The sequence below is a fragment of the Culex pipiens genome, chromosome 2, assembly GCF_016801865.2.
Source record: "Culex pipiens pallens isolate TS chromosome 2, TS_CPP_V2, whole genome shotgun sequence".
Taxonomy (NCBI): domain Eukaryota; kingdom Metazoa; phylum Arthropoda; class Insecta; order Diptera; family Culicidae; genus Culex; species Culex pipiens.
This window is the reverse complement of record NC_068938.1, coordinates 149,377,057-149,399,511: the sequence shown is the minus strand read 5'-3', so window position 1 is coordinate 149,399,511 and position 22,455 is coordinate 149,377,057. Positions and strand designations below refer to the sequence as shown.

At 41.4% G+C, this 22,455-nt stretch overlaps 5 protein-coding genes across 8 annotated transcripts in view; all 5 read right to left on the bottom strand.

Moving 5' to 3' along the window:
* Nucleotides 1–503, bottom strand: part of LOC120428354 (raf homolog serine/threonine-protein kinase Raf) — a 165,973-nt gene extending 165,470 nt beyond the window's left edge. Inside the window, exon 1 of the mRNA XM_052709045.1 lies at nucleotides 366–503. The gene's annotated coding sequence lies outside the window, so the exon portion shown is untranslated. The remainder of the gene's footprint in view (nucleotides 1–365) is intronic.
* On the bottom strand, nucleotides 274–7,642 carry LOC120423246 (folylpolyglutamate synthase, mitochondrial). Its single transcript, XM_039586966.2, has 4 exons — nucleotides 6,796–7,642; nucleotides 6,540–6,725; nucleotides 725–1,682; nucleotides 274–650 (listed from the first exon to the last, which is right to left on the bottom strand). The coding sequence occupies exons 1-4, from the start codon at nucleotides 6,997–6,999 to the stop codon at nucleotides 373–375; spliced, it is 1,626 nt and encodes a 541-aa protein (XP_039442900.1). The 5' UTR covers nucleotides 7,000–7,642; the 3' UTR covers nucleotides 274–372.
* A 48-nt stretch (nucleotides 7,643–7,690) lies between these two features.
* LOC128093164 (SET and MYND domain-containing protein 4-like) lies at nucleotides 7,691–11,630 on the bottom strand. Its single transcript, XM_052709040.1, has 2 exons — nucleotides 9,938–11,630; nucleotides 7,691–9,879 (listed from the first exon to the last, which is right to left on the bottom strand). The coding sequence occupies exons 1-2, from the start codon at nucleotides 10,231–10,233 to the stop codon at nucleotides 8,475–8,477; spliced, it is 1,701 nt and encodes a 566-aa protein (XP_052565000.1). The 5' UTR covers nucleotides 10,234–11,630; the 3' UTR covers nucleotides 7,691–8,474.
* A 138-nt stretch (nucleotides 11,631–11,768) lies between these two features.
* LOC120423249 (box C/D snoRNA protein 1) lies at nucleotides 11,769–13,116 on the bottom strand. The gene has a single exon (XM_039586969.2). The coding sequence runs from the start codon at nucleotides 13,074–13,076 to the stop codon at nucleotides 11,946–11,948; it is 1,131 nt and encodes a 376-aa protein (XP_039442903.1). The 5' UTR covers nucleotides 13,077–13,116; the 3' UTR covers nucleotides 11,769–11,945.
* A 5,255-nt stretch (nucleotides 13,117–18,371) lies between these two features.
* The window catches only part of LOC120423258 (protein transport protein Sec16A), a 50,768-nt gene continuing 46,684 nt past the window's right edge, over nucleotides 18,372–22,455 (bottom strand). For all 4 annotated transcript variants that reach the window (XM_039586988.2, XM_039586989.2, XM_039586991.2 and 1 more), the window contains 3 exons: nucleotides 19,589–19,952; nucleotides 19,350–19,522; nucleotides 18,372–19,293 (listed from right to left, as the gene is read on the bottom strand). In XM_039586988.2, coding sequence (XP_039442922.1) covers nucleotides 19,240–19,293; nucleotides 19,350–19,522; nucleotides 19,589–19,952 — 591 coding nt within the window. In that variant the 3' untranslated portion in view covers nucleotides 18,372–19,239. The remainder of the gene's footprint in view (nucleotides 19,294–19,349; nucleotides 19,523–19,588; nucleotides 19,953–22,455) is intronic.

The following is a 22,455-nucleotide window of genomic DNA, read 5'->3' as shown; positions in this document are numbered from 1 at the left end:
GCCATTTTAATTACATGCATAACCATGAAAAGACACTCGCGCGTTTTTCCCGCCACTTGTTTCACAACATTTTTGTGCCATCACCCAACTTTACCAACACCAGAGTTTATGCCAAGGTTTATGCAATGTTTTGCATATTTCCTCTGCTTTTCCAACTTGTAGAAATTGGAGTGCGTTTGCATTCATTTGCATGACGAGACCTCGTCGCCGTCGCCAACATTGTGAATGGGGGCTTTCTTTTCTGTGCCATTTCGCGAAAAAAAGCAGCGCGACTTCATTTGCATAAAATGTGTTGTCATGATTCTTTACATTCTTCTTAGCATTGGACAAATATTTTAAAAAAATAATAATGATGCGTTACTTACCACACCACTACCGAGGACAAAGCACGTGCGATTCCATGTTAAGCGCGCTTAGAGCCGCCCCAATCAGGTGCAGCGAGCCGGTTACTAAAATATCACATTCCTGCTGGGACGCCGCAAAACTGTTGTCGACTTGTTCCAACGCCAATCCGACGGCGGCCAGCGCCTGGGCCGAACATTGGGCTTTGGAAGATCCGTTTCGGCGTGTCTGCAGCTCCTGCCAAAGCTGACAATTTTGTTCGCAACGCTTTAGCTGCTCATCTTTGGGGAAGTTGAGGTTGACGGAATCTGGAATTGAAGCGGAAATTGTAGGATGTTATAATTATTTCAGAAGGCAATCTATAAAATTGAATGCAACTGACCAACATTAGTTGATTTCAGCGAAGCAACATTCGGCGTGAAATAAACTCTATCAAACTTCACGTTTTTCCCCAAAATCTCCAGCAGCTTGTGCGTGTCCCGATCTCCAGTTGCGTTAAATATTAGCACTTTGGGATTTTCCTTTCGCTGACACGACTGAAACCACTTGGCGCAAAGCTCCACGCTCTCAACCGTGTGTGCCCCGTCCAGAAATATTCGTTTGTTTCCTTTCCTAACCTGATGACACCGTCCCGGCCAAAAACACGACTCAACGCCTTGCGCAACCTGTTCCGATAGCACACCTTTCTTCGCGAGTAGCTCTGGACGCGTGCGACCAATCCAATTAAGCGCTATCTCAATCGCCAGTGAAGTGTTGAGCTTAATTGCTAAATTGTTTGCACTTAGCGCTGGCTTCCGCTGCCACTGGTAATCGTCAAAGTCCCGTACCACTTGCAGATTCGCTCCCAGCTTGCGACACTCGTTCGCGATCACGTCCAAACATCCGTCCGGTTGGCGCACGGTAAACACATCCGAGCCCTCCTTAACGATTCCAGCCTTTTGCCAAGCGATCTCCTCCAGCGTATCCCCCAATAGTTTTGTATGCTCCAACCCCAACGACGTAATCCCAACGGTCGAAGTTCTCCGAACCGCATTCGTACAATCGTACCGACCACCAACGCCAACCTCCACAACCGCAACGTCCACTTTGGCGCGCAAAAACATATCAAACGCCAAAATGGTTAAAAAGTTAAAGTAAGCTGGCATGTCCCGGGGATGGTCTCGCGTGGCGAGCAGCTGGTTGTAAACTCGCCAAAAGTGCGCCGTAAAGTGGTCGGACTGGATCGGTATGCCGTCCAGCCGGATGCGTTCGGTGACGGCGACCAGGTGCGGCGAGCTGAAGAAGCCGGTCCGATAGCCGTGGGCGCGCAGGATTGATTCCACGAGCGAGCAGGTTGAGCCCTGGAATGATAATGAGGTAATTTTTAGATTTATAAACAACTTTGTTATTTATTTATTCGACAATATGTAATTCGCTTCGCTTCGCTTCGCTAGGAGACGGTGATTTTAGCGGATTGCAGACTGGATTTCACCATGTGATGTGATGATTGTCTAAGCCCAAGTTGCCTAGGATTGATAATTGGGAATAGAACCAATTCCACCTGAACCAGATTCTCACCACGATGACAGCCGTCCATTGCCGGCCGCTCCCATCTCCACCGCGCACCAGGGACAAGGAAAGGGATTTGGAAGACGGGAAGTGTTGATGCTCCACTTTTTTCAGAGTATTAAGGGAAAATCTCCACGGTATCCTCAAGTAAGTTTCGCTTGGAGTTGGACGGTTTTTGGGAAGGTATAAGGTCTAGGATACACTCTAAGCAAGCGTTGCGACCATTGGCATAGTGTGTTTAAAGGTTATAGTTTTATTCTCAAGGCAAGCAATCGGATGCTGCTGTCGAGACAATTCCCGTTTAATTATTGTGGGTTTTAATTATTATTCTCAAGGCAAACATCTGATGTTGCTGCAGAGAGATCTCGTTTAGTTCTAAAATTTTAATTTAACAGTTCAAGCCTAGACAGCCGGCTGTGGAAAGCTTGAACTAACCGAAAGAGAAAATAACTAAATAAAACACATAAATTAATAACTAAACGCGCCCGTTGTTTGAATGACTATTTATTCGACAATATGTAATTTACGACATAACATACGATAGACATTAAGCTTTTCAATTTTATCCTCTTTATTAGGGCGTCCAATTTTCCCGGGTTTTGAATTTCCCGGGAAATGGGAAAAATATTTTTTAAAATTCTCGAAATCCCGGGAAATTTTTGACACAGTAAAAAAAACAATGTTTTCATTATATTTGTTATGTTTTTCAAGCATAAAATTATAGAATTTGCTCAATAATATCAATGGAGTACTTCCATTCGAGCAGTTTTTGCTTTTTTCTACAATGTATGTATTTCTTATGGGAGAACTGCGAGGAAAACTGTCATTTCTAGGTACCACTCGAATCCGGTGCTCCATTGCACAGTGTACTGTGCATTGGTGATAATCTATACTCTATTTAAAAAAATGACAACAGTTTTTAAATAGAATAAAAGAAATTAAAATTTGATATTTTTTTTGTTCTTTGCTGCAGCACAAGCTTGTGCTTACGATTTTAAACGTGCTACAATTTTTAATCAAATGTGATTCAAATGTAATAAGTCAAGTCTTTTATAAATATATTTACTTTATATATTATTTTGTATGACATGACTAGAAAAGCTTGGAAAATTTCTTTGAAATGTCTAAAAAAAAGAAGAAACGACAACAATTAAAATGATACCAGTTAATATTGAGTTTAACATAAGCTTTGAATTTCATGTTTTATATAAAACATATTTTTGCAATTCCGCCGTGAAACTACTTACTATTCCTGTCATTCTTGAACGACGAAATAGCCTACTTTTCTGTACCAAAAATAACAGAATAGAATAGCAACACTTTTCAAAATAAATGCTGAAAAGTTCTACTTTTCAGCACTCAAATGGGTGCTGAAAAGTTGAACTTTTCAGCACTTGTTTCGAAAAATAACACTTTTCAACTTTTTTTTTATTAAAACGATTTATTGACAAAATACATGAAAATTTTACATAAAAATTCACTCAGTGCCTGTTTTTTGGAATTGCAAAAAATGTTGTATGGAACTCGTTGCAAAACTTGATTTTTTCAGCACTCTTCGTATTTATCCAACTCGGTGAACCTCGTTGGATAAATGTACGACTCGTGCTGAAAAAATCCTCTTTTTGCAACTTGTTGCATAAACTACTATTAACAAATTATTTTTAAGTTACTACCGCCAACTGTGCTAAATCGGGACTGCAGTCTAAATAGGTAAAGGAGATTTGAGAACAATATTTTTAAATTGGTGTACTAACTGTTTTGTTCTGTTCCTGTTTTAATCGAAGTAATTCAAAATAATATGCAAAAAAAATGGCTTAAATAGCAGTCTTAATTCATTACATTTGTCCTGATTTTCCCCAGATGCCAGTGTTTGATGAAAAATAATTCAACATGACATTTTTTTCCAAATTTAAAGTCATAAATACAGTAGTTGTTCGGTAACTGGGCGTTGTTCAACTGGGCTGCTTTTTAACTGGGCGCTCGATAACGGGGCCGTAGCCCAGTTAAAATGCAGACAAACGTCAAAAAACCAAAACAAACCAAAATGACCGAGGGGTTAATGGATGCAAAAATCATATTCAATAAATAAAAAAACTTTTTTCAAACTTTTGTTAAATTTCAAGTTACAATTAAAGAAATATGAAAAGTAAGAATTGTAAATAATTTTGAGTAACTTTAATTTTTATATTTCATCTGGAAAATATTATTCATCGGTGGTCCCCTCGTTATTTTTTGTTCAGCCCAGTTAACGAGCAACATTCGGTGACTGGGCTACGTTCTCAGCCCAGTTACCGAACAAATACTGTATATGTAAGGCTACCAACTGTACGGATTTTTTCCTTACCATACGGATTTCCGAACCTCTTCGCGGATTTTTAATAGGCCGGAATTTTTGTAGGGAATTTTACGCATAATACGCATTTGTACGGAATTTTAACAACTTTTTGATCATTGAATTGCTTTTTTGATTTGGTTGAAGCTTTTGTTAACTAGAAATTTATATTTTTCTGTGAGTTTAATTTAAAAAGGGAAAGTTTTCCGGGGTTTCCTCAATTCAAACTTGATTATCAATAATTCTAGAGTTTTTGAACTATTGTCTTTCATATGTTGATAGAACCTTAAAAAAAACTCTAGAATTGTTCTTTTAGAAACTCTTTACAGAATATATTTATCCATTTCCAATAACTTTCTAAAACTTGTGAAAACATTTGAACATTTGAATTAACAAATCTAGAGTTTTTTTTAAAGGTCCTATAAACTGTTGTGTTTTACATGTTATAGGACCTTTGAATAAAAAAACTCTGGAAAAGTGTTCGTGAAAACACTTAGAACGATATTATTCGTAAAATCAAACTTGACATTTCGTTAACTTTTAAATGTTTATGTAAGGTATGCACTTCGGAAGAAGCGGTCAAGAAAAAATTCAAATGGGCAGCGGTAGCGAAAGCAAGCCAGAGAGGGTGAAGAAAAGCCTCAATAAAACGTTCCCTCTTTTTTGTCCTGCCGTTCGTAAAGCTGTTTCTTGACCCCCTTTCTTTCGAAGAGCATACCGGGCCATAACAAAAAAAAAATTACGAACATGATGATTTGATTCAAATCACGGTTTATTTTATGAATACTTTTAAACGTGCAAGTCATAAGCACTCTGATAGCATTTTGTGAAATTCGTTAGCTGTGAAAATGACACAGTTTTTTTTTAATTTTTAATTCTCAAATTTATTTAATTTAATTTATCTAAATAATTCATTGACAGTTTTTGTTATACCATGGTGTCATATCGGCTAAGTGTACGGATTTTTGCTCAGCAAGAGTTGGTAGCCTTATGTATACGTAAATATAATACCCAGTCTTTCAACAAATTTATGAAATAAAATAGAAAACATTTAAAGCCCCAGGCATTTTGCAGATCTGTAAACATATTTTTACAATTTCCCCAGTAAGCCAAATTAATGCAGATATATACCGGGAACCATGGTGTAGGGGTAAGCGTGATTGCCTCTCACCCAGTCGGCCTGGGTTCGATCCCAGACGGTCCCGGTGGCATTTTTCGAGACGAGATTTGTCTGATCACGCCTTCCGTCGGACGGGAAGTAAATGTTAGTTCGTTAGCTCATTCCAGGTGTAGGAGTCGTCTCCCTGTGTCCTGCCTCGGTGGAGTCGCTGGTAGGCAGTTGGATTAACAATCCAAAGGTCGTCAGTTCGAATCCCGGGGTGGATGGAAACTAAGGTGTAAAAAGTCGTCTCTTTATACGCTCTTCGCACGCACGGCGTTGCACCCCGTGTTTACACCGCGTGTAAACTTGAGTGCGCCGTGCAGGGAGAACTCGAACATGGTAGCCTGTTGTGTTTGCGGTTCATCTGCACTGAAAACTTGTACGGAGTGCGTGCGTTTCGGGAGGACTGGTTTTTGCTAAAATGTATTCCTTATGAGAGAACTATAATTTCTTTCACTCGAATCTGCCAATCCATTGTAGTCACTGAGAAGTGAGAACTGAAAGTTTATATTTTAACAACCTTGATCTCACCAACTATTGGACCTATTTAGGATGCTTGAAAATGACAATATTGTCATATTATCTGATCACATCCGATAAAAATAAATACAAATTCTGGAGATCAAGTCTAACTTTTCAAAAGGACAAAATAAATTGTATTTTTTCAGCTTTTGTTGCTAGGCAAGATTTTCAATGTTAAGAAATGAAACTTTTGTTAAATTTTCTGATCTTTTTAATAAAAATTTAAAAAAATTGATAATTTGTTCTTGATTACGAGTAAAGCTTTATTAAAATAACCAGGTTACACAGAGGATGAGCCGTGTTTTATTATTAATTTTTACAAACTACTAGTTAGATTGACTTTGTTGGTTTAAAATCAGATTGTTAGGTTTCCCTGGTATTTATTTTATTAAAAAATCCTTTAAAAATTTGTTTTGTGTTCTTAATGATTTTCCGTTCGTCAATGTCATGAGAGCGATAAGTCATAAGTCCAGTCGTAGTTTGCACATGATTCACTGTGTTTCAGGAATATAATTAATCACTTGTTAAACGACTTTTTATCAGGTTCTTTCACGAAACTTTGAAACCATAAAACAAACACATAACATTCCTAATGCTTCTTTCCTCGTACGCATTACGAGTTCTCTCACTTACCTTCCCCTTCGTACCAGATACATAAATCACAGGCAGCTGATCGAGTCGCTCCGGGCTAATCCCAATTCTGCCGAGAAACTTGACCGTTTCCTGGATGTGCACCGAGTCGGACGTGTGCGTCCGGGCGATCGAACTTTGCATCACGCTGTAATTGGACTGGAGCGAGTTGAGCGCATGAACTGCATTCTAGAATCGTAATCAGTATTGTTTTAATTTGTAGCAAGAGCAGATTTGGGACAGGTCTTTAAACTCTCACCTCGTACGTTTCGTTGGGCGATGCTGGGGGAAGATCCGGCTTGGTCACCACAGCCTGCGGCTGCTGCTGAGCCTGCGGGGAAGGTTTGGCCGCGGCCGAAACAATCGGACTGGTGGTCAATGCACGTGTTGAGCGTTCCAGCACCATTTTACTACTACTACGTCGAAGTGCTATTAGCGCCAATTGCCTGGCCCGTGGCAGCATGGTTGAGGCCTTATTTACGTTTCTCGCTCTATGCTAACTGGAGATACTTCAGCGATTAGGAGAGGACACACAACTACACAGGCAGCGGAGAACCTGTTCCTTGAGGCTAAACACGCTGTACGATCGAGTGAGTATTTGTGAAAGCTACGACCTGCTTATGTCCCGCTTCTTCGAACTGCACTGGACAGACAGTTGTAAGGAAAGTGCAGCCGCAGCCTCAAAAGTGCTGATTATCGCGACGAGAACCTCGACTTAGCACGTTGTTCTATCACCGCTGATCCGACGTAGTAATTACACATCACAACACTGTGCTACAGCAGCAACTCTGGCTTATCAGCAGCTGACTGCCGCACTGAAAGTGACTCGCGATACTTTGTAAACAAGTTGCGTGTGAGGCTCGCGATTGTAAACAAGACGTCGTCTTCGCGGAGATTGACACCAGAGATGACGGAATGACGACATGGTTGTTCGCGAAATTAATGCAAATTTTCATTCAATGATTTTGGAAGAATGATTAAAAACTTCTTTGCTTCTTATGTATGTATGTAAAATCCACTCTTTCATAATAATCAACAACCACGTGTACTGATAAGGGTGATAAGACGCGGTAGCGGGAGCCGCCAAGCGAAACTGGTATAAAAATTGTAAACAAAACCAAGATAGTGGAGCTGACGATTGCACCACTAGGTGTCAAAAATGGTGGCAATTTAACGTAGGACTACACTTTTTAAAAAGAAACTGTTTCAAGTTGCATTACACACTTTTGTGTAGATTATTTTTGAATAAATTTTCTAAAGGTCCTATCTGCATAGGAAACCCATGACTCATAGGTAGTTTTGAAAATTTACTCTATTAATCATAGTTGAACTGAAAAATCCCATGCACCCTTAAAATAAAAATCATGATTGACTGAGTTCATTATCTCACTTTTTCATACGAATTTTTGAATTCAGGTCTCGAGGTTCAGGAACTAGAACCCAAAAAAAGTGTTATATGGGTTGAACAGTTCAAGAAACGCGAGTCGCACAAGTGTATGCGAAGAAGCCCCTATGCCCAATTCTCGGGTCGATTTGACTCGCCAAATATGGACGGGAATGTCAAGTATTTACCTAATTTGAGGGGAAACGCAACAGTTTTCTGTGGTGTGGAAACTGCAACATGACCAATTATTGATAAGAAAGAAACCTTCCTGTGCCTCCTTAATCGCGGTTTTAGATGATCGAATCTGGACTGAATCTTGATGACGCAGCCTTTACATTGAACTGTAAACTGTCGGGTACTCCATTGGCTGGTGCACGAAGAGATTTGTTTAAATTTCTCCGACTCTCCCCGCAAAACCATACAAAATTGCTGCAGGATCTTTTCCGGAAGAGATCCAAGTTGTTACAACACGCTGTTGATTTTTTGGATTAAAATTTAAATAAATACGCAAATTTTATAATGAATTGCAATTGAGCATTTTATTTCATCAAAAATTAAATGGTTTTCGGAGATTTAACCTCAGTCGCAGCGTTGACAGCGCCACCAATCCACACCTTGGCTCGATCGCGCTTCCTGTTCTCCTGTCGGACCACTTCAATCAACGCGTCATGATACACGTTCGCCATGTCTCCGAAAAGTTGGCCCAAGTGTTCGCGCGCCAGAAATTTCACAATTCGCTGAAATCGGCCCAATTTGTACACCAAATTGGACGTGTCCCCGTCCGTCGAAAACAGGTCCTTTGGCGGATTGGGAGGCATCATCGGCGCTTGGTCCTGCTCCGCTTGCCACTTCTCCCCTTCGGAACCCTCGTCACAAAACGGACAATTACAGTCGAAATTCACGTCGTGGCAGTACTGAGCTCGCCACCAGGCCGGTCCGTACGTGGTCAAAATCTGATCACCTTTCACGATGGGGCGTAGAACGATTAGCTTTATCGATCCGGAATCGACAATGGTTGTTGCGTTCGGGTCACAAGAGTGATTGCAGACCGTGGCAAGGGGGGAAAAATTTGCCGTAAATCCGTTTGGTTCATATTTTTGGTTGAGAGCCAACGTTGATGCTACGCGGCCGTGGATCAACAAGCAGCGTAGCATAAAGTTACGTTGAGCTGCGGTGCAGAAGATAGCTTGGACGGCAGGGCTCTTCATGAAGATCAAGTGGTACGCGGCAGCGTCCACTTTCAAGTCGTGCTCAATGGTGGGATCGTACCGAGCTTTGGTCTGATGCAGAACCTTGAAGATGTCCACACGGTTCAGATTGGCGAATTCCAGCTCGAATGGATTGGAACCTGTACCGGCGTTTGCCAGGCAGTACTTCATCATCTTGTTAACGTTGTCGTCGAAGGCCGTAAGACCGTAAAAGAACAACCGTGCCATCATCATCGCAGTTAAATCGGTCACACTGAACAGCTTTGATGCCACGCTGCACTCGAACCGATGAGTGATCCGTAGATCCTGTTCCCGACACTTCTCCGAACAGTACATAAACATCACACAGCCGAGGCATGGAATCAAGCTTCTACAAAACTCGGATCCGCAGTGGCCACAATTCAAGTAGTTTCGAAAACAGGAAACGAAACACAGATCTACCTTTTCATCGAGGATAACGTCTCCGGTGGTGAAGTCTCTCTCAGCAACTAGCCCTCGACCCATTTCTCCGTACTGTTTCATTGTAATTCCCTTGGCCAGGAATGGAATCGTTGGATTAACTTCGACGTTCATTTGCACAACCGGAATTGGAACAGTTCCCTTCGAATTACCTTCATCGATCATTTTCTTGCAGTTGACCTCCCGTGCCAATAGTTTCGGCATCATAGCTTCCGGATAGTTGTGCTTCCTGGCCAGGTCAATATTGTACAAAGCAAACTCGTACTCTCCTTGTTCATAGTAAACAGCAGATCTAAATAAAATACAAAACTGTTATCTAAATATTCTCAAACACCAAAAAAAAAGTCTACCGATTAGCATAACCCATTCCCAACTGTTCCGAGCCGCGTTCCGCAAAACAGATGCTCTGGTTGTACTGCAGCAGTGCTTCGTCGAACCGTTTCGCTGCGTAGGCACGGTTGCCGTGCTGGCGGTGTCGGTCGGCCAGCTCGTTGCTTTTGGCCATTTCCGGTATGTTGATCAACGGATCTCGCTGGGCGATAAAGTCCCGGTAGGCGGCGATGTCGGTGTTTCGCCGGCGGTACCGTGGCATCTTCAGGTCGAACTGGCTGCGGAGCGTGTTGATGGCGGCGCGGAGTTGGTCCATTGCGTCGCAGAGGTGGAGTATTTGTGCGGATATTCGTTAGAACTTCGAGGGAGGGGCCAGCTTTACGGCGAGATGAAGCAACAGCGGTCTTAGCCTTGTAAACCAAAGAGAGGGAAAAAAATGCAGCTGTGTTTGAGGATCATACAAATTTAATCAGAAGAACAAGTTAATAATTATTGCAGGAACAGTTTTAGAATCGTTTGCAATTTGGAAAGACAACAGGTACGCTCAGTTGGTATCGAGAAATTAAGTGTGTGTGTGCAACAAGCAGTTTAACTTTTCGCTTGCGTGCCATGGCAAACTTCACAGAAAGTTTAACTCCATGTTGCTCGATTTGTATGGGAGCTGTAAACATGCTCTCGGGCATGGTTTTTAATGATAAAAAATTAAATTACTACTTTACACACTATTCCAGGGGTGCCCAAAGTTTTTGAATCGCGGACCAAATTTGAAGCTCACATCTGGAGTGTTTTTTGAAAAGGTCTACATAATAAACCAAATTTTCAGTTTTTGCTTTTTGGGTGTTTTTTAATACCCCTGACTCAATGCGGTTTGAATAACACCCAAAAAGCAAAAAATGTTTTTTTTAAACCTCCAGACATAAACTTGCTAGTCAACTATGGAAATCAAATCATCAAAAAAAATTTAAATGACTTTTTTAAGACTACAAAATACACTTAACAATTAAAGTTTTCTCATATTCAGGTATTTTTTGACATTTTCATCATAAGAAAACTGAAAATGACAATTTTTAACAGTTTCCGAGCATCCAACAGTTAGTTGAAATTTATCCAAATCATCAAATTATAAGAAATATGTAACCTTTTTTTGCATTTTTCTTATAACAATAAAATTGAAATCTGATTTGGTTTTGATTTGATGTGATAACCAACAGGGCCACAAGGATCATGGCTTTGCACAAGGATGACCGGTTGCCTAGAACTACAGTACATTCATTGAAATCTGATTAGGCTACTGAAAATATTTGTTGTAAGAAATCTATATACCACTGTCTGGTTGTACTTTTTGTAGCTGATGACAATATCAATTTCAGAAATATAACGAAAATGAAAAAAAAAGTTGAATGTACTTATATTTTCATTGAAGTAATTGAAGTAATTTGAAAATATTATGAAAAGAGTAACATAAACTTTGATTTATGTAAGGACGTAATTTATTTTCAAAAAAGCAAATCGTGAGGATATATCTTTGCCTTGCGAAAGGATTCTCCTACAATTATTTATGGTAGTCACTGAGATTTGTAATCCAAGTAGCACGGGTTTGAATCCCGAAGTGTAAGATACGATTTGAAGTCCAATCCATAAAAAGATGCCGCCAAAGGACCTGCTTTCGACGGAGTATGGCCCGCCCAATTTGGTGTGGCAACATGGCGAACATGTATCACGACGCGTTGTTTGAAGTGGTTCGGAGAACGGGAAGCGCGATCGGGCCAAGGCGTTGGTTGCTGGCGCCCTCAACGCTTCGGCTGAGGCAAAATCTCTTTTCTTTTCATGAAATAAAATGCTTAATTGCAATTCGTTATAAAATTGTTGTATTTCCGTTTCAATCCAAACAATCAACAGTGTGTTGTTTTCAAACAAAACTTAATCCCTATTAATGTTAAATTCAATCACAAGCTATGCTTTCAAGCATATTTCTTCACTTTTACTAAACCTATTATAAAATTCATGTACCACATCAATTCAACATCCTCACTCCCGTTCCGTCTTCATCCTCTTCGGCGACTGCATCTCCCCGTCCTCCTCCTCCGTGACCTGTCCATCCTCCGAATCCGACGAGTACTGGTTCCACAAGCTCTCGTCACTAAACAGCAAATTCGCCGGCTCCGTGCTAGCCGCTTCCCTCTTCTTCCTCCGAATCTCCCTCTTCCGGGCGATTTCCAGCTTGTCGATCCCAGCCAGCACATCCTTCGAGCAACCGTCCTGTTCGCCTTCCTGCTTGACGTGCTGGTTCCTCCGGTGATATCCGTAATTGTCGTCCAGGAACTTTTGGTACATTTTCGTTTCCGCCTCGACATCCTCGTCCGATTCGATCACGTCGAACCCGTCGGTTGACTCTTTGAACAGGATGTACAGCGAGGGGAACTCCACGATGGTTTTGCCCTTGAAGGCCTCCTTGAGGGAGTGTTTGGGGTCGAGTTCGAAGAACCGATTGCGGGACCGTTTGATCCCTTCAGCTTTTAGCAGGACTTTAAGCTGGTTCAGCCCACGAGACTGGTAGAATTCGAGTTTGTTTTTCCCAGGAAAGTCAACGCCGTTCGTGGTCTCCAGATACTTGTTCATCAGCACGTACAGCTTCTCATTCTCGTCACAGCGCTCGTCCGTGAAGACGAGCCCTTCCGCGTTCGGGAAGTTCCACTCCAGCCGCCAGTGAATCACTCCCGTTTTGAAGTTCAGCTGCGTCGTGTTCTGCTGATTGCGGGTAAAATTAGGCAACAGAAACCGAATGGCCGTCCCGCGGTCCCTGGCCGCACACCGCAGCCGGAACAGCTGCGTAGGCAAGTTTTTGTTGTACCGCGTGAACCGCTTGATCTTGTCCCGCTTGCGGTCGTCCACGAACCGCGTCGCCTCCTCCAGGAAGTAGTAATCGCTCATCATGTCCATTTTGGTCATCTTACGCAGCGCGACGTACTTGGTCCGGTCCCGGATGCCGTCGCAGCTCAGCTCCTTCTTGTGGATGTTGATGCACTTGAGGCAGCACGACTTGACCTCGCACTTGGGGCACGTGTATTTCGCTTGGCCCGTGTTGCAGACCTCGCAGAGGCCTAACCTCGGTGGAGATTGCACCATTCCCAGACACTCTTCACTTTCGCTGGATTCCATCGTTAAAACCAAGGGAATGGTGGAAAGAGAGGAATCACAAATCCGTATAAATAATTTCAAGATTTCTCAGGTGTAAACCGAAAACGCGATCAAAGCTTAAAGTGGAAGAATAAGGCTTTTAACTGCTTATTTAATTGTCGGTGTACAGGACGTCGCACTGTTTAATCATTTTCTGACGTCCATTCAATTTTGCAGTCCAAACCCAGTCATTGAATTGGATAAATAAAATTCTTTTTTCAAATTTTCTTTTCTTGATTTGTGTGCACCTACGTCGAAGACCAAGATTGTTTACTTTTTGCTCTTTGGTCTGACAGTCTTGGTCTGACAGATTTGGTCTGTCAGCTTTATCATGGATTTTGGTCTGGTCTAGGCGAGGGATAGGACACAGCACCTTCCTGGTTAAAACTGCAGATCTACAAGAAAGACGTCCCACTACGAGCGACGCACGTGTTGTTTTGTTTTGGATTTCGCGATGGCGCCTCTTTACGCCGTGTGGGATGGGGTGGGCAGCGTCGTGGGGTGGTGTAATGTTGACAGTTCAAAGGACGCCAGATATTTATACCAGTTAGCAGAAACAGAACAGCTGTGCTGCCAAACGGTCGGTGCTCGAACTAAACTTTCAAACAAAACACAAATCGTTGGTTCCGCGGATCTCTCCCGGCAGTAGAATAAAACATTCCGGACTAGTGCCTTCGCCATGGACTTTGACGACATCGACGAGGAAACCAAAACCCTCATCTCGGAATCCCTGGACATGGCCGACGAGCTGATTGCGCTCACGGTCCAGGATGAACTCGCCAAGACGAAGCACTCCGTGCTGAAAGATCTGGAGAACGAGATGGAAAATTACGGTAAACAGATCGCCAACTACACCGTTCGACTGCAGCGGCTGGAGTTGCTGGAGCAGGGCATGCTGCACCGACTGAACGGTTGCAGCGCCCTGGCCAAGGAGTTTGACCAGCTGACCGAGTCGTACCAGGGTAAGGTCAAACAGCTGAAGGACCTGCTGGACAAGAGTATCACGTTCGAGTGTTCGAAGCTGCTCGCGAAAGAGGTCTTCCAGAAGCTGTACGGATTCCGGGAGGGGTTGGAAACGCTCGAGGAATCGGTGGGGGACACGGTGGCCATGGTCAGCAAAGAGGATAACCAGGAGGTGGTGCAGACTTTGAGTCATTTGAAGCGGAAGACCTCCAAAGTTATGCAGGACATGGAGAGTTTGCTCGGGTTGAACAGTATGCACAAGCAGACGGTGATTGGGTTTTCAAATAAGATTTATTACGATGAGCAGGTTTAAGTTTTCTAGATTTTAAGCTTCCTTATTTTTGTGAAATAAATTAAAACGTGTTTTTAAATTATTGCCAATATTTTTTTTCACATTTTTGCATTGAATCGAATACATTTAGGTAAAAAAGAAAAAATCACTTTAACAACTAATCCTAACTTGAAACAAAATAAAAATCGTTGAAATATTAGGTTTTACGTCGACTCGGTTTTTAGGTTAGAAATTTGACAGCTTGGCTGCACTGTTTACATTTTTTGCACGTGTGTCTCAGTAAAAATGTGTGTGCGTGTGCGCTCGTGACGTCACGCTGTAAAACCTAATTCAGAATCATTAGAACGAGTAAACTACGAACTGTATTTTAAGATAAATCCTCCAAGCGTTCTCACTTGTTCCACACGAGTTTTGCAACCACGCAGTGTTGTTGTCATCTCGATGAAAATGTTCAGAAGTTCTTGTGGTGAAAACAGGTCACTACTGCCTTCATCCGTTGATGCTGGTTGGTTTTCCCTCGGTTGCTGACTGAAGCCAGGAGGTGTTGTATTCTCTGCAACTTTTTGTCGCTGATTCAACCACTCGAACAGATCCCGCTCCTGGTGACGCAAAAGCAGGAAAATCAACGTCCGTGAATGCTGGTGGTGTTTTGCGACGATTTGGTTGGTGCCTCGTCGTCGTTTGCTGACGATTTTTTAGAAACTCAGCACGTTTTGGGCAGCTTCGATTCTTGGTCGAATGGTCGCCACCGCAATTCAAGCATTTGGCTTCGATGTTCCTTTATCGAAATGAACCAGGTACAGTTGATCACGATACTTTATGTCCTTGTTGTGTCTCGTCTTCTTGTAGACTTCGATCACGTTCAACTTCAGAGATTTGAGCTCTTGCTCAAACTGCCTGGCTTTGCAGCTAGCGCTTCGGCATTCTTTAGCTTCTTCAAATCCGCCGATCCTGCTGTTGAGGACCGCCTCTTTTTCTTGCCGTGAGGCATTTTTTGCACTTTTCAGGAGCTTGATTGGACGTAATAGAATCTGGCTTCCCTTTTGATTTTAGATAGCTAGATTTTTCTAAATTTAAACATTTTTAAGGAAAAAATAAAGAGATCAAAATATTCAAAAACGAAAGCTCCAACATTCAAAGTTTCAGAAATTAAATAATAAGATTTGTATAGTTGTTTAATCCAAAAATAGTAAAAACAGATTTTTAAATTTCCAAAAATTAAAACAAATCGAAATTTCAATTCAATTCAATTCGGTTTTATTGGTGAATAATCAAGATACAATAAGTGCTTTTGAGGTACATAACAGAGTTTTGGAGTTCCTTTCAGCTGTGTGTTACATCATAATCCATTTTGGAACAGTTTTTGCTTGTAAATAAAAGTGTCACCAAGAGTAAGAAAAAAAAAATAAAAATAAACTTACTAAAATTGAAAGGGAAAGGGGATAGAAATAGAGAAAGCTTAAAACTAGATCACAGTTTTTTATCCTTTATAGATGTGCTTGATCATCAGCTCCCCAAGGGCCAGGAATTGCTCCGCCTTGTTACGGCAGGTCCGAAACCGCGTCATCATCCCCCCTGCGAGAGCAAAGAACTCTGGCAGGGTAAAGAGATCTTCCCCGGTAACTTCTTGCTGGGCCGCATTGCCGCTACCGGCAGCGACCACGCTGGCAAACGATCGCCCCCATCCAGGAGGGAACGCTGAGCTGTCCGCTGGAACCGTACGATGACCAGCTGCCGGCACGGTTACGCTCGTGCTTCGCTGAGGAGGGTGGGACGCTGCTGCTTTCTTCTTCCTCTTTTCCTGCTACTTGAGGTAGTTTTTCCGTGCGTTGCATCCACGGTAGTTGCTGGTATGGTTACCTCCACAGTTGGCGCACTTGATGCGCGCCTTCGTTTGCTCTGCCTTGTCCCCTAAGTCCGCTTTGCACGGCAGTGCACACGCCACAGAGAGGTGTGATGCATAGCACTTCACACAGCGGGCGGGAGGTTGCAGTTCCGCGAGCCGTGGCCGAATTTCTGGCAACGGTGGCATTGTGCTGCGTCCGACGGGTTCTTTGAATAGAACCGCCAGTTTGCCCAAAACCCGTCCAACGCCTTAGTTCGCCGCAGGTCTTGAATTTTGACGGTGCCGCGGTCGAAGAACAACAGGTGTGTGTACCTGTGACTGTTGTCTTCCGCGAGAGGACTTTTATGTCACGCGGCGTTATTCCAGCACCCGAGAGGTCCTTCTTGAGGTCGGAGATCGGGCGGTCTTGGTACCCCTGCAAGACGACCTTAACGGCTGTCTTCTGCACGGGGTCGAATGTGTAGAACTTGAAGTTTTTACTCTTCAATTTCTCCAGTTCTTTTCGTCAAATGTGTAGACTTGCACTGACGACTTATCGATTTTCAGACAATATCCGAGGCCTTCCAGCAACTCGTCAACATCGTCCGCCAACGTGTCCAAAACAAAAATTGCAGGTGGTCAACGTTCCTTTGGAGAATTGGGTCCTAAAATGAAGCTTAGATTGCTGATATTATTGTTCACAGCGATAAAGCTTATTTTCCTGAGTACAATGACCCTTTGTACGACCACAAAGAGTTTAAAATGGATTTTTAAATCAATTTTGAAAAATTAACCTCGCGGTCCTTCTTGACAGAAAAGCTCCTACTTGACAGCTCGTTCCAAGGGGACCATAGTTGATCCATCGAAAAAAATGTTGTCTTGTCAATATTTTTTTTGCATTAAAATGAAAAAAAGTGATCAGAAATGGTTTTTAATCGTGTTTTTTACCGTTGTACATAAAAATTGGCATAGGGCTTTAGTACCCAATTGTTCTTTTTTGGCGTCGACACTTTTTCCGTGCACGCCCGTCATCGTCATCGTCGTCGGCAGTGCTACCGTCGGTGTTGCTGTTGTTGTTTTCATCATCGCTCAGCATCTGGAACTCGTTCCTGATGGGGATGTTGGCGGATGTTGATGTGCCACTGGTCATGGCACCGGAAGTACCGGAACGGGTTCGCACTGGTAATCTCAGAACATATCCGGGATGTGGTAACTTTTTGTCGATTCCATCTGCGCTGACGCTCCCCTGCGCGATGGCGGCCGACACGGCGTTGGTTTGTTTACCTTTTTGCACACGGCCGGTAGATGAACTTCGCGGGTTTTTCGAGGCCGCACTCGAACTGCCACGGCCACGGCCGGCCTTTGGCATGCTGGAGAAGCAAACTCGCGGGTAATCACAATCAACTACGGCGAAAAATTTCGAAAAAACGGTAGAGCACAGAGCACTTCACTGCTGCTTGCTCTCGTGCGTACACGGAGGTGAAATCGAAATTTCTGAATTAAAAAATTTATAGTTTCAAAATTCAAGAATAAATTCTCAAAATTGAAAAAATAAAAACAATCAATAGAACCAAAATTCTTAAATTCTGGACCTTAAAAAATAACTGTAGAGAACGAGGCAATTCCTAAGATGAAATTCCACTACATCGGTTTGAGCTTCTTCTTCTTCATATTTTTCTTCTTGAAATAAGTCATTGAAATCATCAATCATTAAGAATGCTAATGTTTACAAACTCAAATCAAACACAAAACTTCTGGACCGCTTAAAAAAATTAAAACTCACCATCATAGATTACAGAAAATCTGATAACTTTGGAGCATGTTTGATGTCAAATTTTAGGTTAAAGAAATGTTTAGAAGAAAATTATACAAATTTCGTGTTTCGATTTTTCTGAATGACACTTTAGCGAGAATCATTGAGTACTTTTGTTTGTTTTTCGATTTTTCAATTTGTTATTTTTATAAATTTAAATTTTATTTGTTTTATGTTTAAAAATAATTTAATTTCTTATTTTGTCAAATTTATTGTTATGGCTTTTCTTGGATTGGCACCACATCTTAAATAGAGCAGCACAAAGTTCTTTGTCAAAAGAATATGTAAATGGCTTTATCCAAATCAAAAAAAAAAAAAAAATGATAAGCGAAAACGCGGAAAGTGTGATATTTCTTTACGCATTAAATCAAATATACCAACAAGTGATTATTCAATAGATGCTTTATTAATGTTCAACTGCATACTGTGAATTTCACTAAATGGGAAATATACACGACGCCACGTCCTTTCATCGTCACTCCAGCGATAACACTCTCACCAACATCACGCACGTTTTCTCATTCATTTTAGAAAAAAACACGTGCCTTGAATTGTTCCTGTTTGCTATCTAAAAGTGGTTTCAAACGTTCATCCTAGATTTTTTTTCTGTCTGTCTTTTACGCGAATGAATAGAGTCATACTTTTCAATCCTAAATTTAAACTCAGCTCTGCACCCTTTCGAAAAAAAAAAACAAATAAAATAACTCTAAAGGGGGGAAAATAAAGATCTAATAAAAGTAAAGGTTAATACATATCACATTACCTCACTATACTCTTCTCTCAGCTTCCAGCAAGCTTTTTCAAAGTGCTTTCGCTTGTTATTTTTTTTGTCGCTACCCCGGAACTATATTTTTGACTAAAACCTTTGCGGTACGCTACCGCAATTGGAACGAAACATAAATGAGCAAACTTTATGTTCGATTTGCGATGCATGCGCGATAATTGAATAAATGTGTGCTGTAGATATTTTATTTTCCAAACAAATACGCCTTGATTTTCATCTAAATACTAAAACAAAAGGGGACATCTTAATTATAATACAACTTAGGCTAGCGCTAACCGGGCAAAATAAAGATATACTTTTGCTATTTATACACAAACAGAAAAAAAATACAAACAAATCATTTACAAAAGTCGAGAGTCAAACTTGATTATTTTAAAGAAAAATGTTTCATTTGTTTGCCAAACTTTGCACAACAGGAGCCGTAATACGTTCGACTCCACGGACATTCACGATTTTCTAGAGTCCACCCTACTGTTGGTAACTTCCCGCGTACTGGTTGGGATTGTAGAACTGTGGCACTCCCTAAACAAAAGGATATTGAAATTACATCCTCTAAATTAAAGCAAACATTCACTCACCTCTGCCGCAGTGTCGTTGGACTGTGCGCCTCCGGCTGGCGCCGGACCGGGCACGAAGAATCCTGCCTGGGGCGTGGGCATCGTTGGCACCGGTGGCGCCATAATCGATTCCGCTGGCCGGCTCGGGGCCGCCCCGGATGGGTTGAACACATCAACGTACGATTTTTTCAGAGCTTGAGAATGAAACAATTTCATAAATTTCCAAAATTGTACAACATTGCAAGCCGTTCCAAACTCACTTCGATTCCTCTGCATCTTGAACATGTTGGACTGCAGGTTGGGAACCTTGGTGGGTTCGCCGACCTTGGGAGCCGCTCCCTGTGGGGCTGCCGCCATCCCTGTGGGCAACGAAGCCGCGGGATCCACGTTCATCGTGGGAGCCGGAGCCATTCCACCGGGAACGTATCCGGGACTGGGGGTGGAAATCGCCATGACTGGAGCCGGAGCTGGTGGTCCCGGAGCGGGTGCCTGCATCTGTGGTGGCGGTTGGGCTGCCCCCGTTGGCATGAGGTCAGCCATTTTCGGCGGGGGCTTGAAGGCTTCCTCGCCGGCGGCTTCACCTTCGGTGTTTACCCACTTTTTCTTGTCCGGGTCCCACACAATCTGAAATTTAAAAATAAATATAAGGTACCAAAAAAAAAACTCAAACCAATGTTACTTATGTTTTTTTTTTCTAAATTGGTAAAGAATAAATGCCTTTTAGTCATAGTGTCCTTAATGCAATTAAAACCCAAATTCGCAATTCGCAATTCGCAATTTTCAGTGTAAGAACGGGCCTTGACCGATCTTATGCACTAGGTTCCCGACGAACACGCACTGCCCTTACACCTACATCTCACCCTTGCTCTGAGTCAGTACGAGCAGCACGCTAGAACACGCTTTGAGTGTTCGTGCCAGGCATGCACACCTTCTTTTCCGGTTACGCATTTTAACTCGGCCGGGGGTGGTACATTACGTAGGGTTTGATGTAAGTATAAGCGCCTAACCATTTATAGTGTGCCTATCAACTTTCATTAAAGCAAAAACTGTTTTATTTTTAGTTTAAATTCAAAAACTTATTGTTATTTACTGTGTATTGTTTTCTTCTGAAATCTTCCCTATTGTTGAGTCTGTTTATTTGTTGCTATTTCTTTTGTCGCGGTGTTTTGTTACAATTTTTGGTTCTAAGCATGTTATAAAAGTTTACCAAAAGTACAATAGTAATATTTGTGTTAGTTATTTGATCATTCCAAAAATTGAGTAAGGGCTCAAACCTCACTGTTTTTAAAGAAAAGGGTGAAGATTGAAAACAATGGACAGTGAAAGAAATATACTATTTGGAGAATCAATAGTAAAAGAAAGATATTTATGTATGAAGTAAGAAATTAACAATAGTTAATAAATAGAGGTAACAAACAAGCTTAGATTGTATTAGGGCAATTTATAGGGCAGATGAAAAATTATTCAAATAGATAAATAAAGAAAAGGCACATGATAAACAAAATTGATATCGCTGCCAAATTAAAGGAAAGCAGAAAGTATGTTACAGCAGCATCAATTGGTAAAATAGAGTGAAAAAGCGTTGAGAAATAAGAGAATGAAATGAGTAAAATCGAAATCAAATGGAGGATAGTAAACAGAAGCCGCGTTAGAAAATCAGTGAAACAAAATAAACAGAAGATAGGTGGTAGATGAAATGGAAAGAAGAGAAACCCCGTTGTGCGATGTTTCAGGTACATCCACAGCAGTTGACTCAACATACTGCGAATCAAAACAATACCGTCTACAATCACAAATTACTTCCCTTTCCCACATTGTCGCGCCCCTTTCTTTTAGCCGTCTCGACTTTGATCCGCGGTGGTCAAAGGTTAACGATCCGTTTCCACAGGCCACCAGCTAGGTCATCATGAAAACCAAGCCAACGTGGAGGTAAGAAAATAGGACACTTGCAAGGAACCAGAGCTATACTGTCTTGATCAAGTATGATCTAACAGGACTACCGACGTAGTCAGTGACGCTCCTTCCAGGATGTTCCTCGCCTGAGCGTCAACTGACGAGGTATCATCAGCATCATTCGCACTTGGCCTGCAATTAAAACCCAAATTCTCAATAGAAAACAAAACCTATAGCAGCACAAATCAAGCGTCAAGTGCGCAAATTGTAGTGAAAAATACACGACGAATTTCCAAAGCTGCACTATGAGAAAAGTGTGGAGCAGATGGAAGAAAGCTTCAGCGAAAAACGTCGACCTCGTTTGTAAAAAAATCGATTGAGATGCGTTGGGTTCATAAAATGCACGTTTTATAGTAATTTGGGCAATTCTTTACGAAATCGGTTGATTTCAGAGATATTTTGTGTCATTGGTCCACCTTAGAGCGTCCAATTTCCCGGGGTTACAAAGTTCCCGGGAAACGGGAAATTTTCAGCCAATTTCCCGGGAAATCTCGGGAATTCCCGGGAAATTTTAAATTTATTGAAATTGTTATGATCTTGGTTTTCATTAATATTAAGCAAAAAAATTGTATAGGACATCAACATTAATGGTTTAATTAAGTGTGAAGATCAATTAACAGCTTGACTGCATGTAAAAAATCATTCAACTACAAGAAAATGTATTTTGGTATTTTTTGATGAGAAATATTGAACTTGCCTCTGTGACCAGTTTATTGAAATGTAAAAAAAAAACATGCAGAAATTATGTTTTTCGTGACAAATACTGGTTTCAGCTCTTGAACAAAGAGTAAAGCTTTTTAGTGCTGGTTTTACTCTAAACAACCCAATTTTTTCAAATAAATGAAGCAAGCTTTGAATATATTTTTGCATTTTTTGAGAACAAACAATAGAAAGTAATTTTTCAATGATTTTTTGTATTATTATGCAACATGATATAAATTATACGATAAATTAACATCATTTCACAAAAAATCTTCTATTTTTCACATTTAACCCTCTAACACCCACAGTTGCACCAGTGCTCCATAATTCTTTTACTTCAAATTGTAATTTCTTAAGTACTAGATATTCAACCAATTAAATTAATCCTTTTTGCACAAATTCGATTTTCATCTCATTTGATCATGGTAAACAAAAACGTAAAATAATCTTAATTTTAATTTGGAGGTAAGGA

Coding starts and splice junctions, on each gene's coding strand:
- LOC120423246 (XM_039586966.2), bottom strand. CDS start 6,999: ATGCTGCCACGGGCCAGGCAATTGGCGCTAATAGCACTTCGACGTAGT. Junction 1,683..6,539: donor TATCTGGTACGAAGGGGAAG/GTAAGTGAGAGA, acceptor TTATCATTCCAG/GGCTCAACCTGCTCGCTCGT. Junction 651..724: donor GCTGAAATCAACTAATGTTG/GTCAGTTGCATT, acceptor CTTCAATTCCAG/ATTCCGTCAACCTCAACTTC.
- LOC128093164 (XM_052709040.1), bottom strand. CDS start 10,233: ATGGACCAACTCCGCGCCGCCATCAACACGCTCCGCAGCCAGTTCGAC. Junction 9,880..9,937: donor GGAATGGGTTATGCTAATCG/GTAGACTTTTTT, acceptor TATTTTATTTAG/ATCTGCTGTTTACTATGAAC.
- LOC120423249 (XM_039586969.2), bottom strand. CDS start 13,076: ATGGAATCCAGCGAAAGTGAAGAGTGTCTGGGAATGGTGCAATCTCCA.